General features: G+C 36.8%; 1 protein-coding gene and 1 long non-coding RNA gene across 5 annotated transcripts in view; one reads left to right on the forward strand and one right to left on the reverse strand.

Moving 5' to 3' along the window:
• The window catches only part of kcnh6a (potassium voltage-gated channel, subfamily H (eag-related), member 6a), a 37,386-nt gene extending 31,618 nt beyond the window's left edge, over positions 1-5,768 (reverse strand). The window contains exon 1 of one of the 4 annotated variants that reach the window (XM_067615624.1): positions 5,123-5,768. In XM_067615624.1, the coding sequence (XP_067471725.1) occupies positions 5,123-5,198 (76 nt within the window). In that variant the 5' untranslated portion in view covers positions 5,199-5,768. The remainder of the gene's footprint in view (positions 1-5,122) is intronic. The other 3 variants (XM_067615622.1, XM_067615623.1, XM_067615621.1) reach the window with 3 other exon arrangements.
• Positions 5,769-10,301: 4,533 nt separating this feature from the next.
• On the forward strand, positions 10,302-11,608 carry LOC137168194 (uncharacterized). Its single transcript, XR_010924255.1, has 3 exons — positions 10,302-10,382; positions 11,011-11,114; positions 11,226-11,608. It is a non-coding gene; the product is annotated as an uncharacterized lncRNA (long non-coding RNA).
• Positions 11,609-17,749: the final 6,141 nt, after the last annotated feature.

The raw sequence follows: 17,749 nt of genomic DNA on the forward strand, positions 1-17,749 counted from the left end.
AGGCAGGAAATCCAAGTGGAAATATGTACAGTAGCTGTGAGTTGAAGTTATGAAGCAAGTAGTCAAGTAAGAAACTTAGTTATTAAAATTTAGGTCTGCAACTAACAATTATGTTCATTATCGATTAATCTGTCCATTATTTTCTTGACTGATTGATAAAATGTCCACTTTTGTCCAGACCAACAGTCCCAAACCCAAAGATATGCAGTTTACTGTCATAGAGGACTAAAGAAACCAGAGAATAATCACATTTAAGAAGCTGGAACCGGAGAATTTGGCATGACATTATTTTCTTGAAAATGACTCATCGATAACTCAACTAATCTTTCCAGCTCTGTTATAATTACTTTCTTGCTTAAATATTGAATAATAAACACACACTGTGAGTCAAAACTCAGTATATTTGTAAAGTTACTCAAAAATGCTCTATTAATTTACCATAACTTTTTAGATAAACGGTCTGTTTTCTGTTATGTTGTCCTACAAAAACAGAGTAGTAACTAAGGAAATGATGAAATGGAGAAGATGGATAAATGAGGAGAATATTTGACACTTAGCCTTTGGACAGTCTAATATGGATTAAACACATCTTCACAAGCTAGCAACTGTTTATTTTAGTCATAGTTTGATTTAGCCACTTCCTCCTTCATATGGGATAACAAAACTGAATTACTAAAATGTTAAATCATCAAAATAGATGTTTCAGTTACAGAAACTGGTAGGGAAGAGCAGGTAAATTTAACTTTAGCTAAGGCTATCTGTGGCTATCTCACCACCTAGCTTCAGGTTTTTAGCTAGCTCTGGTTTGTAGCTTTGCAAACTTAACATGCTGTTTCTCTGGAAGTGTGCATTTATATGGCATAATAACACTCTATATGGTAAAACATATGTCAAAAAGTCAGATTCTGCCCTTAATAATGTTAAAAAAACAATTTTGACCAAATATTTTCATGTTTTGGCTTTGTAGGGCAGAATATAAGTACCTACCCATAAGACATTTTACCATGGTACACTCTATGGTAAATTATGGTAAACTATGATACATACCATTGTATACTGTTGTACCATGGTACCTCAAATATTACCATGATACCTATAGGCTATTACCATGGTACTGCAGATATTACCATGGTATGTATCATTATAATCATTTAAGTCCCATGGTACAAACAATGGTAATATCTACATACCACAGTACACTGGAGGGTACTATAGTAGTACCAGTGTGAGTCACTTTGGAGGGCAACGTCACACACCAGGCTTATAAAATACAAAAACACTATACCCAAGTACTGTAGTACCTGATGGTACCAGGTGCTCTGATACATTTAAAGGTACCAGCAGTGAAACATAACTTTCATCTACCATGTTGGGAACCAGTGGTGGAAAATACTTAGGTGTATTTTACTTAAGTACCTCTTTGAGGGACAACATGTGTACATTGCCTGACTATTTACAATTTATGTTCATTTTTACTTCTACTGCACTTCATTTCAGAGGTGAATATTTAATTTTTACGCCACTACGTTTGTTTGAGAGCCATAGTTACTAGTTACAGGTTGAGATTTTTCATAGAAAACAGACATATTTATTAAACTACCCAACAGGATATAATATTGGACTGGGAACAGCTACAACTATAAAATACTGTGTGAAACATAATAGATCCAGTCATTGACAAAAATGTTACAAAACGCTTCTGTTCCTTACATGCATTTTCAAATTTTAGGGTATTTACAACACAATTACAAGAGTTAATCAAATATGCTCAAGTACAGGGTGTTTAAAATCTTCTGCACAGCTTTGTATCTGATGATGTCGTGCCTTTATAAAATGACCAACTCCAGTAGATTTCTCTATTACAGTCAAGCCCTTATTCATCCGTCACTCTAATCAACAATCAGCTTAAGTGGAACTAATGAAGTCCACCTTTTCATTGCGCTAATGTTATTAGCATCACATTTTGTGCCAAGGGACTGAAGAGGAGCAGCTGGCCACTTCAACATAAGAGCCTCTGTGGCGTCACACCTGCTCTCAGGTAACGTGGGGAATTACAGGGTCAAACAATGATATTTGAATGTTAGTTCATGCTACGCGAGTGTTCATACTTTCCAAATATATGGAAGTTATTCGGGCAGCACACACTAAATAGATTTACCCTCAAACAAAATGATTTTTTGTTTGTATTCATTAGTTTTTCCTTGCAAACAGTGTAGAAACTGTATAAAATGGAGGAAAAAATGCTTCTCTAATTAGATGTCAGGTTGCGGACGTGTTTGGGATTCACATTAATGAAAAGCATTTAACATGTTCAAAAATGAACACATATAGCCTATATGTATTAAAAGACAGTCTTAAACAACAGTCAGGAGCCCAAATGAACAATGAAACATGTTTTTCTTGTCATAATCATTTCTCCTGTTCATACTGACCATTAGAAGATCCCTTCATAAAGTACTTACAATGTAAGTGATGGTGATTCTGTGCAGATATATATTTAAAAGTTTATCTGAAGCTAATATGAAGCTTCAAATGAGTCAAATCAAGTAGATATCTTTCAACGTTACAGTCTTTTTAGTGCCAAAGTCCCTCTTTTAGTTACTATACTTCCACTGCAGCTCAACAGGGAAACACAAAGAGGGAATTTGATGCTAAAAAGACTGTAAATGTGGCCGATATCCACTTGATATGAGTAACTCAGACTGCTGAAGCCTCATTTAAGCTTCACATCAACTTTTAATGACTGTGTGGACACACTGTGGATTTTGGCCTCCATCACTTACATTAAAAGCACATTTGAAGGGGATCTTTTAACAGCCAGTATGAACAGGAGGAATGATTACAACCTCTTTCACTGTTCATATGGCAACCCGACTGTTGTTTTAAGACACACTTGAAACCTTTTTTTTTTTGACAATCATTATCTAGAGGTCAGTTAGATGTTAGCTCACGAATCCTGTTTAGCTAAATGTCTTCCCACCATGTCAAACTGCAATGTCAAACTTTTTTATGCAAAGTATCTCAGAGTTACATACACTGCACTCAGAAAAATCCTTAACAGTGATTCCAAGCTCGTATACTATCCAGTTCCTGTTATTGATGATTGTAATGTAATGTACGTGGCGCCGGCAACAGCCACTATGCCAAAAACATTGTCCACCATGAAAGTGAATTAGGACAGTTTTGTTCGAAGGCTGTTAATGGAGGAGTTCAATGAGCTGAATGAAAAGTACATACATAACCTCTGACTGTCCCTTTTATTATCCTGTGGTGGAACTGGGTTAAACAGCTCTCCCCTGTTTGCTGCCCACACAGATGAGAGGAGAGGAGGGGACTCTTCTCTCTCTCAGTCCTCTCTTTAAAGTAAATGGGTGAGCTCCTCTGGTGGAAAGCACATCCTGTCCAAAGTCATTATTTGGGGCTCAAAGCGGCAACACTGATCGTCACACCGTTGCTAAGCAGCACCGCTGTGGCACGTGCACTCACCTGGTCGTGCATGTGCGTGTGAGCTGCTGCGCGTGCACACATACATGTACACCTAAACGCATACAGTTGTGGCGTTACGTAATAAAGATTTCTCAAAGGAGCTTCATACATTCAAGCATCATTGACCCCAGATCTAATCAGACTAAAACAGATTGAGGGTTGTCAGCAGTCAACTATTTCTCCATGTTTGGTACGTGGTATCTGATCAGGACGGCAGGGTTATTTTCAGTCTCACACACCCAGTCAACACGCTGTGAGGTGCAAGTACGCTTAGGAAAGGGGGGCATACCAAGGAGAAAAAGGAGATTTTGCAATCGTATCATGCAAATGATGTTTTCAAAGGTGTGAATGTCTGATGTGCAATGTGTAACGTACAAGATAAAAGCTGTTAGCAAAGGAGATGAATATGAACCTCAGAGGTCAAAACAAGACAACAAATCTGGCCTTAATGGTCGCAGCAGAAAGGAGATTTTCTTTTTTCTGCCGTTGAAAGTGTGTGATCGGTGGTCGCAGTCGGTGGAACGTGTGAGGTAATGGAACATAATGTAAGGCATCAGGTGAACCCTCACAAACAAGCAGATGTGCAGGTGCAATAACCTTCAAACATAAAAGCAGCAGCAGTGGGGATGTGAGGGGGGACTGTCAACATCACTCATACAAATTTGATAAGATATTTCAACATAACATAAAGCCTGTCAGTCTGTCACCTGTTCAGACAACGGAAGAGGCTCAATTTATTTGAACAGAATAAAACTAACCAAACATATATTAAGAATAAAGGGTACAGGAGGCTGCGGCTGTAGCCTTTTTACATGGTGTAACTAACTTTAATAGGCAAAAACAATTTAACAAGCAAAATTACACTTTGGCACCAAAATAACAAGTTTTTTTCCCACATTTAGGGCTGCAACTAACAACTACTTTAATTGTTGATTAATCTGACGATTATTTTTTCAATTAATCAATTAGTTATTGCTCCATAAAATGTCAGAAAATTATGAAAAATGACGAAAAATGCCTCAAATATATATTTTTTTATCCCAAACAACAGTCCACAACCCAAAGATATTCAGTTTACATTCATAAAAGACTAAAGAAACCAGAAAATATTCACTTTTGAGCAGCTGGAATCAAGGAATTTGGACATTTTTATCTTAAAAAATGACTCAAATCGATTAAGGGATCATCAAAATAGCTGGCGATTAATTTAATAGCTGGCAACTAATCGATTAATTGAATAATCGTTGCAGCTCTACTCAAATATATCTATTTAAAAGCACATCCAACTTGGTTTTACGGGCTACATGGGTTATTGCTGTGTTATTCCTCTTTTAATACTGCATATAGCTAATAAAGAATAAACAGTAGTGACCTAATTTTGCACATTTTCTTTGCAGACCTGTTTTGGAGTTCCCTGCACCATCAGATCAATTTTCTGCATTTAACATATTCAACATTATCAAAACGATCAGAGGTTGGTGATGTAGGTGCTTAAAAGTGAATAAATATAGCCTGTATGTATATTTATGTGTATATAATGTTTGATGAGGAATATCTGGAGGTCAGCTGTATAGGCTATCCTCAGTTTGTCATCATCACATGGTCATAACTTTAACTTCATTTGATGTGCACTTACTTTGCTCGTCGAATTTCCTGATGATGGTGTCCAGGTAGGTGTTCTGGAGCGCAACATGACCGCGTCTCACAGGCATTTTGGTGCTGAGAGAAATGACTTCTCCGACACATGAACCTTACTAGTTTTAAAAAATCTATATAAAAATAAATAAAATAATGATTGGAAAAAAAAATCAACACACACACAGAGTGAAAAATAGATTTGAAGTACCAAAAAAAAAAAAAAAAAGCTTCCACAAGGAGGAGGACGAGCGAAAAAAAAAAAAGCAGGTTTTTGTTTCGCAGGTTACCGCTGATGGTGAAGGATGAAGCGCTGGAGAATGATGGAGAGGAGGAGAGGAGGGCTGGTTGCCAGGGCGATAGCAGATGCAGGATGTTGCACGCTGGTAATGTAAAAAAAAAAAGTAGACTACGATATTGCAAAAGCCATATGCAGCACTTAACCTTTTAAAAGGAAGACCAAACAGTTCGTGACCCGGTTTCCCACAGTTAGGAGGAGTCTCCTGGTGAGTGAAGTTGAACCTGCTTTAGGGGGGGAAAAGAAGTTGTGAAGCAAAGCTGCAGAGAGCCGCAGCCCTCAGTTTGTTTTATTCTCCTTCCAGTCTTAATACTGCGCGATAAGGACGGCGGAGAAGAAGAAGAAGCTCCTATTAGCCAGATTCCCTGGATCCACTCCCCTTCCACCGCCCCCCGGAGCGACAGGAGCAGCCGTCAAGTCAGACTGAGTTCAGCCACAACAAGAACGGAAATCCTATTTATATAGCCTTCCAGTTACAAAATAAAGCCAATTATTTTATTTAAGTTTGTTAAAAGTTAAAGGACAGGTTCACTTTTTTTAAAAGTCTGTCTTAAAACAACAGTCCAGGTGCACAGATGGACATCAAAACATGTTTTTCTTGCTGTAATCATTCCTCCTGTTCATACTGAACATTAGAGGATCTTTTCATAATGCACTTACAATGTAAGTGACAGGGGACAAAATACAGTCCTCCTTCTGTGCAAAAATGTGTTTACGATAGATAGATAGAGAGACAGAGATAGGTAGCTTCAGCCATCCAAATGAGTCAAATCAAGTAGATATCTTTCAACGTTACAGTCGTTTTGGTGCCAAAGTCCCTCTTTTTGTCACTATACTTCCTCTGCAGCTCAACAGGGAAACACAAAGAGGGAATTTGATGCCTCATATAAGCTTCACATTTTAAATGCATTTTTGCACAAAATGGATTTTGGCCTCCATCACTTACATTGAAAGCACATTTAAAGGGGATCTTTTAACAGCCAGTATGAACAGGGGGAATGATTACAGCGAGGAAAAATTCTTTCACTGTTCATATAGACACCTGACTGTTGTTTTAAAACAGACTTGGAAAAATTGTGTTTCTAGATGTTTCCAATGTGGCTGATACATGCTTCCTGAGTGAATCTAACTTTCATGTACCATCATTCTTCATACAAATAGGGTGTTATGATAGACGCCACCCTATTGTGGATTATCTGTAAGAAGATACTTTCTTCTCACATATTTTGGCGCCAATAGCCAGATCATTACTGTGTGTCATGCTGTACTGCAGTACGGCCTGATTCAGCAGCCTATCAGTGAAACTTAAAACTAAACAAATCTGGGTTCGTTGAGAGATTATTGGCCAACCTCTGGCACACTCCTTTCAAGAAGGTCATGACAAGAGCATGCTCAGACTCGCTAACAGTATCTCTTCTGACTCCTCACATGTTTTAAACAGAGAAAAACAATTTCTGCCCTCTAATAGGTGATTTAGAGTCTCTCATTTTTGGATCTGAATCCAGAGGATATGATGTGCTATGATTGTTTGATGATGTTTAGCTGTGAAAAGTCTCACATGTGTAACTGTAATTGTGTAATCTGTGCGCCAGCCTCTTAAACTGAACTGCCCAAGGATGGAAAATGAATTTCCATACAATAAAGTTGTATTGTATCATATCATATTGTCATGGGTGGCCCGAGCCTTCTCTAAATTATAGTCTCAAATCTCAAAACTCGTTAAAGCACATTCATGATTCTTTTACTTGTTATAATTTATTTATAAAGCCCTCAAATCCATGCCCCTTTAGAATCTGCCTAATGTGTTATGCCTACAATCTCACATTTCGAAATATAATGAGATTTAAACTTTTTTTTTTTTAAGAATAATAAGTATTTAAGAAAATGGACTGCCTGATTTTTGTTATATGCCCCCAAATGTCTCAAATGCCCCAAAATCCAAAATACCTTTTCAGCTCAACACTTTCAGGAATTATAAAAAAAAAAAAAATTAGAATTGAAACTATGCAATAATATTCTCAGTTAATCGTTTTATCTATGAAAACATCTGAAAAAAGAGAAAAAATGTCCATCATAATTTCCTGAATCCCGAGGTTTATTGTGTTTACTATCACATAAAACAAAGAATCCTCATAATCCAGATGCTGGAACTCCTTTGCTTAAAAAGAATGTCTTTAACAATTAATCGATTATTAAAATAGTTACCAATTATTTTCCAATTGACTGACTAATTGTTGCAGTCAGTCAATTGGAAACAAATGTGTTAAATTCAGGGATATTAAAGGTTTTAGGAACATTGCATGACTTTAAAAAAAACTGTTTTACACATTTTCTCAACAACAGGGATGTTTATTGTGAAATTCATGTCCTGAAGCTCTGTTTATTATTGAGGACGACTTGACAGCAGTCTGACACTGACAGAGTGCAGACCCTCAACAGTCTACTCTGCCTCACTGGACATCACAAGTCTCTGAGCTCAAAATAGCAGCGTCCTCTCTCTCTGTGGCTGCTATCACACTTCAGGAGTATTATATTAATCTATAGTCACGATAAGATTTAAACGGCACTCGTGTATTGTATGGTGACGTGTGTGTGTGTACGTGGTGTCATATCAACTGTAAATCCTTTAGAAAACAGTTTTTGTTTGTATGTTAAACAGCTGTGTAGGGCCATTATGAATCACACCACACTGAAGAGCTGGAGAGGTGCCACTAAAGCAGAAACAAAAGCTGTCAAAACAACAAAAAAAAAGGGGGTGCCACAAATGAAAAAACACGATTGTAAAGTCTGGTGAGGAGACAAGGCACTCTGTCACACACTGCAGAGAGCTTGAGTCAGTCCTTCCCAAGTTCTTAGGAAATTGCCATTTGCACCATTTAAAGTTAAGAAATGCCTTATCTTATGAATACTTTAGAGATGTGTAAATTGGTTCCCAGGAAAAACATCTGTAGCACTGTTCAATAAGATCATCTAAACAGGAAGTGACGATAGCATCATGAGCTGTGGCATCATTTCCAAAAATAACAGTTTTAGTGACAAAAAGATAAACTTAACTGCCAGTCCTTTGTGACTGTACAGTAGGTCTGACTGTGTTTTATTTCTGTTTACATACCTGGAGAAATATATGTGTTTTTAGAATTAGTGGTATTCATGCTGTTTACAGTGAGAGGAAAATATCCAATTATGCTAAGCTAACTGTACGTATTTGGTAATTAATCTTAATGTTAGTGGTATAAAATGTTGTAATTTGAGGTTTTGTGTGTTTTTTCTGTGAAATGTAAAGTGTCAGGTCAGATATGTTGACCATATTCCATATCGTACCTCTTTTACTCTTCAGTATAAACGAGTCAGATACTAGCAAGCTAACATGAGTTGTTAGTTGGTTCTTTCAGCTAGCTTACAGCTAGCAACAGTCTCACCTGACAGTTAGTAGGTATAACTATTTAACTAATCTCTATGTAAGAACTAGTTTGTGTGGTGCTACCGGTTTTAATTTAGTGCTCACTAAGTAAAATCTTACGATATAACTAGGCTAAGTTAAAAACAGCTCCAGTATAAAAGTAGAATATCTTTGCCTGATTTACAGATCAAAAAAACTCCTTATTTATCTTACACTGGCCGTTTATGCAGCCCCTCAGTTCAGCGTCTGTCTGAAACAGGCCGTTTTAGCTCCTGTCTCTTTAAGGCCCTCCTCTCAATGAGCCCACTCTGTTCTGATTGGCCGGCTCTTGATGCACCTCAGGACACTTCCGCCAACTCCGAAGGCTGCGTCAACAAACCGTGAAACAAACTATAGTAGTAGGATTTCATTACTTTTTCTTGTACTTTACTTGAAATGGAAACTTCTCAAATACATCCGTACATGTTGGAACCAGAATCCAATCCAAAATATGCGACACATTATGGACAATGTGAGCAACGCATGGAAGAAACCTTTGCTACAATCTTAGCAACCAAGGTTACTATGAGGTAGAAAAAACCCATCACAAATGAAGCGTCCAGAGCAGGCTGAAGTCCTGACTTTTAACTTGCAGAAGTTTGAAGTTTGACCATGTTTAACACAGACATCCAACATCATAACAGTCTTTGAATAACCGATAATCACAAAAAGCATGACATGTCTCCTTTAAAGGACTCAATCTGTCCCTGACTCCAAAGAGAAGACACTTAGCTGGCACCGACAGTGTGTTCAGAGACAGAGCAGACATTCAGGCCAGACTGTCAACTGTATAACTAATTAAAGGTCACCTGCAGAGACTCCGAGTGGCTTCTTGACACACTGCACACTGTGCACACTTTTGTTTGGGAATAGCTGCCATCTAAGAGCTTCATTGACCAACTGGGCTGAGTGATCGTACTGTCTTTGTTTCTCAGCTTGTGGATATATGAGCCTTACTGAGTCTATGTGACCGTTTTAATTGACATGGAGTGCAAAGAACACACAAAAATGACCAGAAATCCATGAGAAACCATATTAATGACCCTTTAGCAGTGGTGGAAGAAGTATTCAGGCCCTTTACTTAAATAAAATAAATAAATGTACCAATATAGCTATGTAAAAATACTACACTACAAGTAAAAGTCCTGCATGTACTTAAGTAAAAGTATTAGCAGCAAAATATAGTCAAAGTATTGCAGTAAAAGTAGTGGTTTAGTCCCTCTGACTGATATATTATTATATATGACATCATTAGATTATTAATACTGAAGCATCAGTGTTAGAGCAGCATGTTACTGTTGTAGCTGCTGGAGGTGGAGCTAGTTTCAACTACACAATAATAAACTGCTGTAAATGTACTGTTCTTTCTAAATATGGTAAATTACTGTAAATCTAAAGTAAGATTTGATGGTAAAATACAGTATTTTCATTTTCGCCACTGCAGTAATGGAGGGACGGAAGTCACATGCAACTATAAACATTGTATAATCATTGTTCATCCTCCTTTTTGAATCAAACCAAAAGGTCAGTAACATGACTACGTTTAATTTTTGCTAACATTAAACTAGTATAATCCTAGCAAGCACCTGACAGGCACAAGAAAACATTTTCAGGTAGTGTCCTTCAGTTTGAAGTTTGAATTACTGGTATTTAAACATTATTTTCACTGTTGCTTGCAAGTCTAGTTTAAAGGACCAGTGTGTAAGATTAAGTGACATCTAGTGGTGACGTTGCAGATTGCAATAACTGAATACCCTTCCCATTATTATCCAAGCGTGTAGGAGAACCTACGTTGGCTGCAAAACTCACAAAAACTACAAAAGGTCCTCCCTAGAGCCAGTGAATGGTTTGTCCTTTCTGGTCTACTGTACAAACATGGAGGTGCAACATGGCGGCCTCCATGGAAGAGGACTGGCTCCCTATGTAGATATAAAGGGCTCATTCTAAGCTAATGAAGACGCAACAATTCTTATTTTCATTAAAACATACTTATGAATATTATATTCCATTTCTGCCAAGTCCGTTCCACTAGATGCAACTAAATTCTACACACTGCACCTTTAAAGATTATTTTTGAATGACTGTTTTCTCTTGAACTACACATCATTAAATGCTGACGTTAGTCCACTTGTGTTGTGATTAAACCTGAAAGGAGAACAAAGGCCAGCCGGGGAGAGTAATTCCTAAGGAGACAAACAAGCTCACAGTTCATCCTCGTCACCACTCTTCTGAAGAACTTGACGTCACTTCATAAAGGTAATTTAGGTGTAAACCTTGTGTAAACTGTTTATTTCTGCCATTCAGTTGTTTCATTTCTCTTTCTCTCACTCTGCGCTCGATTTTCACTCTTGTTTCTTTCTCACTCAGTGAGCCTGGAAGCTTGGATGTCGACCTTCAGCCAGTTATAACAGAGGACAACTGTGTATCCTGCAATCTGTTTATTTGTGCTTTTATATTTTTCAAACAGTAGTTTGCAAAGCAGTTGCTGTCTAGACTCATGACTAAGTTTTGCTGGCAGCTCAGGATATTAAAATTGACAGATTTACATTGACGCCCTTTGAAAGGGCATGAACCTTAAGAATTATTTTATTTAAACACGCATACCTGAATATATTTGGCATATTTGAAAGCATCTGAATAAATGCTCAGTTCCATAAAGCGGTCACTTGTCTCATCCTCTTTTGTGATAGATGTTAAAGGTTTTTAAAGGTTTTCAAATGTAAAACTGAGCTGATCTCATTACTGGACAATTAAGATTGAAGACACATTGTTATTTATGGTATATGTCTGCAATGTACAGCTGTTTTTATTGATATGAATACTGTAAATTACAGTAGATTAAAGTAAATTACAGTAGTGACATTGTAAAAAAAAAAAAAAAAGGTAAAATGCTACAGCTGCCAGTAATTTACTGTAATTTTACAGGGAAATTTGTTACAGTCTACTTTATATACAGTTAGCTAGTTTAGTCCAGTGGTTCCCAACCTAGGGCTCGGCCCCCTCCAAAGGGTCAGCAGATAAATCTGAGGGGTCGTGAGATGATTAATGGGAGAGAAAAGAAGAAAAAACAAACTTCTGATACACAATCTGTTTCCAGTTTTTGGGACTTTTTCTCTAATCTTTGATTTCTGGTGAAATATTGGATCATTTGAACATTTATTGAAATGAAAGCATGTGAGAAGTTTAGAGGGAAAAATCACTATTTGGTGGAGTTGTTAACAACTCATAGACATGTGAAATGTGACCCCGACTACACACTGCTTTTTGTAAGACGTCGAAATCCAAAACGGTTGGAAACCACTGGTTTCATCTTTAACAATGTGTTGTATTTTAAAAGCTTGTTATATTATCCATTGTGTCAAATCTTCATCTGAAAAGTAAGTAAAGCTGTTAAATAAATGTAGTGGAGTAGAAAGTACAATATTTCCCTCTGAAATGTAGTGGAGTGGAAGTATAAAGTAGCAGCAAATGGAAATAATCAACTATCATGCAAGTACCCCCAAATTGTACTTAAGTACAGTCCTTGGTTTCTTTCCACCACTGCCTACTAAGATCTTTCCACTTTGTCCACAGAACAGTAGTCGGTACGAGCATGTGTTCAGTGATCCAGCGGTTCAGTCTGTTAAAAGGTGTTCAGAGATCAGAGGGAACGTGGCTTCACAGTCCGGCAAACGGGATGAGGTGGTTGCTCTGTGTTTTGTCTCAATGGCCTCGATGAAATGAGGGCTAAAATTAACCAAGGAGCACACATGCCTCCCCGTGACCCTTTGGTGTGAGAGCCAAGTAAGACAGGAATGTGTACTAAAGAGGGTCGCGCACAAACAGCCCCAAAGACAAAGAGCGTTGGTGGTAACACTAGATGATACGTGTGAGTTTGTATGTCCGGCTGCAGCATCCAACTGGTTATTACCACATGTATATATTTCATTTAAAATTTTATATTAACAAGAATCAGCTTTATTTGTGTTGCACCTTTCATATAGAAAGTGCAGCTTAAAGTGCCCTTATATTTAAAACAACAGAAAATACAAATATACAACATACATACAACATAGTTCACAGTTTATCATGTTAAAGGACACTTTAAACAGTTCAAGTGCATTACACATAAAATGATTAAAGAGATTAAAACAGAGTATATTACACTATTAAATATAGGGTTAAAAATACTGTAAATCACTTTAAAATGCAATTAAATACATGAGTAAATAAATCATAAAGCCTAAAGTTGAAACAATAATTAAAAGCTAACTGAAATAGATGTTTTTAACTGTTTCTTAAATAACTGATCCAAGGAGGTTGTGTGTTTACTAGTCAGCAGTATATCTCAAAAACATTGTTTAAAAGTAAATATTACAGAAATATCAATGAAATTTGGTGAATCCACACTCAGGTCCTGATCCAGGAATATCTTAAAACATACATACGATGCAGCATTTTGTAATAATTTCTCATAAACGACAAAAAGGAAACAGCACATCTTTCACACACTGACCAGCTGCGACTAATGATTATTTTCATTATTTTACTTATTATCTATTTTCTCTATTGATGATCAGAAAATGGTGATAAATGCTTGTCACATGTTAAGCCTGCTTGTTTTAGCTCACAAACAGTCCAAAACACACAAGGATGTCCAGTTTATTATCACATAAGATAAAGAAAAGCGGCAAATACTTACAATTAAGAAGCTTGAACTCGCTAATGTTTGTCAATTAACTAATTATCAATAAAATTAACTGATCGACCAAGTGTTTCAGCTATGGTATGTTGTGATGGAGGCTCGGACCAGATGGGTATTTGAAATTTCTAATATTCTCTATTATTAAAGGACAAGTTCACAACTTTTCAAGTCTGTCTGTCTTAAACCAGCAGTCAGGTGTCCATATAAACAGTGAAAGAGGTTTTCCTCGCTGTAATCATTCCTCCTGTTTATACTGGCTGTTAAAAGATCCTCTTCAAATATTCTTTTAATGTAAGTGATAGGAACCAAAATCCACAGTGTGTCCTTTAAAAGTGTATCTTAAGCTTATATGAGGCTCCAGCAGTCAGAGTTAGTCATATCAAGTGGGTAAACAGAAGGCAGAAGGATGACTGTGGATTTTTTGCCCCCATCACTTACGTTGAAAGTGTATTATGAAGGGATCTTCTAATGAACAGGAGGAATGATTACAGCAGGAAAACCCCATTATAATGTTAATTTGGACACCTGACTGTATGTTGAAGTTATTTGCTTCTCTAATGAAAAGCCTCACTACAATGAAGGAATGTCTAAGCTAAAGAAAACTGTTTTGGAGTCATTAATATGGTAACTAAGGGTGTTTCCAGTCATGCCAGCACTTTCTGGAAGTCCGTGCCCGTGCTTTCAAGTAAAACTGTGCATTTTCTAGATGCCTGCGTGTATTCATGTTTTCTGTAGCTTACATGACAGCTGTTGTCACCTTGCACCCGCTTTTGAGAGATAATGAGCTTAAAAAAATGCCCATCTCCGTCACCTTTCGCCCCTTCCCGGCCCTTTGGAACACAGGACTGGACGGGAAAAGTGTTTCAGAGCCAGATGTCAGTGCCTGCACCCCGACCGCCTGAGAGTTTTATCTGCCTGGAATTCCTTCAGCTCAGGGTCGACTTCAGTGCAGACCTGAGACCCTCCATTCCTCTGATAAGAGCCGGGCAAAACAGATACACAGTGTGTGAGCGAGTGTGTGTACTCTACACACACTCGCTTTCTGAGTCGCACTTTAATACGCACATCACAGACGTTATACCAAAGAAAAATTAGAAGAGAGCATTGAAAGAAGATGTTCAGAGGCGAGGTAGCTGTATGTGTAGCTTTGAGAATTTGAAATATTTGTACTTAAATTGAGTATTTCAAGTTTCTGCTACTTTATATATATATATACACTATATATATATACTACTATTCCACTGCAATTCAGAAGGAAATATTGTACTTTTTGATTAGATATCAGGGATATCAAGAAAGCTTAAAACTGGTACCCAAGCATTTAAACAGCTTTGCACTTTGCTCTCTGCTGCATTTTTTAAATGTTATATTTTAATTTAATTTATACGTTCTATGCTTTAACTTGTTCTTATCATATTTTATTCTTTGATTATTACACATTCTGTGTATTTTAGTGGGTTTTACTTTTCGTTTTATTATCCATCTTATGTTACATCAATGTTTTTTCTATTTTTTCCTACATGTTTTTACGTTATTTTATGTCTTTGTCATGTAATTTTTGTTGTAAAACACTTTGAGCTGCATTTCTTGTATGAAAGGTGCTATACAAATAAAGTTATTATTATTATTATTATTATTATTTTTACTTCACTACATTTACTGGACTACTAGCTTTAGTTACTAATTACTTTACAGTTCAAGATTTTACATATAAAACATAGGATGAGTTCATTAAATATGATGCACGGTTATGGATTAAACTATTCAGCAGTATATAAAATATTCATCCACCTTGATCGAGTAAAATGCAACTTAGTCTGCACATGAATGCATCACTAATAATAATCCTATCATATAATATATATATAACAGGGGCCATTTTCTGTACTATTTCTACTTCTCCTTTTGATATTTTAAGCAAATTTTGCTCATAATACTTCATTTAAGTGCCTATTTTTAATGCAATATGTTTACTTGTGGAGGGAGGTCTTTTTTTTATATTGTATTATTGCTAATTTTACTTAAAGTCTCACTTCACTCAACTTCACTCAATCTGAGTTGAAGATGTGTAAATACAATCATGGTTTTAAACATCAACACTAGCTTAATGTGATGTGTAAATCTGAGGCTTTTGTAGTGAAGTAGGAGACATCTTGTGTCCAGCTGTTAAACGTTTAAAATGAAAATTATTTGCTCATTCATTTCTTCAGTGAGAGAGAAGGGGCAGATGTAATTTTTAAAATGTTGGGTAATTAAAAAGAAAACATAATATATTTTAGAGCAGAGTGTCTTTATATGTCTTAAAACATATCTGGAGGGTTTCTTTAAATAAGGAATCTAAATACTTCCTTCATCAATGGTTTTCATACTTTTCTCTCAAATATACTAAATAAAAATAATGTTCTTTGTGATTTTTTTTAAAATCTAAATCCAGTCTTGTATGTCAGATATCCTGGACTTCCATGTTGGGTCTTGAAAAGCACTGCAGTCAGTTGCAACTTCAATCATTATAATCATGCTTAGATGCATTTCTATCTTAGTAGTGAGTATCAAGTACTCAAATATGTTTTTAACCATATTTCTGATGCCATCATGGTTTCATTACTTTCTTGTTAAATATCTGTGAAGCTGATAAAAAGCAGAAGACAAACAAAAGAGACGACGTCATCTAAAAGACTTCAAGGTCTTTATGCTGCCTGATAAAGAACTTTGAGCTCAGTCTGATAGATTACAGCTGCTCTTTTATTTGTCTTCTGCTCTTAACATGGTTCTCTAAAAAAAACTAGATGGTAGATAGAAGATAATTATTATTACAGCTAAATGAGGACAAAACAGAAATCCTTATTTCTGCCCCTCCTAGTTTTGGCTCCAAGATAAAGGCTGATCTTGGGTCTCTTACCTCCTCAGTTAAATCCTCCATAAAAAATCTATGTGTCACTACGGACCAGCTCTGATTCTGGACCACAAGTGTCTCATTTGCTCTTGTTTTTTCGAGCTGAGAAACACTGAAAAGTTCAGGCCCACTGTGTCTCAAGCAGAGATGGAAATGTTAATTCATGCTTTTAAATTGCTCCATCTTGACTACTATAACTCTCCTTTCACCTGCCTCAGCAAAACATCCCTGGATCGTTTACAAGTGGTCCAAAATGCTGCTGCTGAACTCCGGACCAGGTCCTCCAAAAGGTCCCATGTGACACTGATTCTGAATGTTCTTCACCGGCCTCCCCGTCAAATTCACAATCCCATTCAAAGCCGTCGTGATCACCTATAGAGGTCTGCATGGTCTGGCTCCTGCCTACAATAGAGATCTACTGCAGCCCTACTGTATGTCACCAGCAGGTCTCTGAGCTCCTCTGATCAGGGTTTGCTGGTTGTTCCTCGATCTAGACTTAAAACTGGTTGTAGCTCCTAACTTTTTGGAACTCTCCACCTTTGGACATCAGATTTGTGGACACCTTTAAAAAGCAGCTCAAGACCCATTTGTTCACACTTGCCTTTTATGTATTTTTTCTATTTTCTATTTATTTTGGGTTTTTTTTAATTGTGTTTATCTCTGTTTGTATGTATGTTTATGCTTTATTTTTTCTGTGAAGCACTTTGTGATGTCTCTGCCATTGAAAGGTGCTAAATAAATAAAATGACTTACTTACTGTAATATGAAGCATCAATAAAAAGATTTACTCTGAACAAAGAGTCTTTAATAGCACATAAACACTTTATGAACCCTCACAGACAGACCAGTAACCACACTGGACCCTGACTATGGGCAACAACACCTGCTAGAGTGTTTTCATTGGGGTCAAACCTGCCCAACTGAGAAAAAATTCAATAACTATGCACAACGAGTAACATAAAACTTAAAGGTTGGGTTAAGATTGGTTCAAGTCTGTCTTAAAACAATATTCACATATCTTGACTGAAACAGTTTTTGCTTGTTGGAATAAGAGATCCCTGTTGAACATTCTTCCAATGTAAGAGACGAAGGACAAAATCCAAGTCTTTGCTTTGTTGAAAAGTATATTCCAACGTTTATCTGAAGTTAATGAGGCTTCAATGATCAAATCAAATAAAGTGGGTATCTTCCAAAGTCCTTTTTCGTGCAAAATTCCTCTCTTTGTTTCCACAGAAAGTGTTTCCTTTCTGAGCTGCAGTGCAGATAGTAACACAAAGAAGAAATCTAGTAATTAAATGACTGTAAAAATGTGAT

The sequence above is a fragment of the Thunnus thynnus genome, chromosome 17 (genome assembly GCF_963924715.1).
Source record: "Thunnus thynnus chromosome 17, fThuThy2.1, whole genome shotgun sequence".
In the NCBI taxonomy this organism is placed as follows: domain Eukaryota; kingdom Metazoa; phylum Chordata; class Actinopteri; order Scombriformes; family Scombridae; genus Thunnus; species Thunnus thynnus.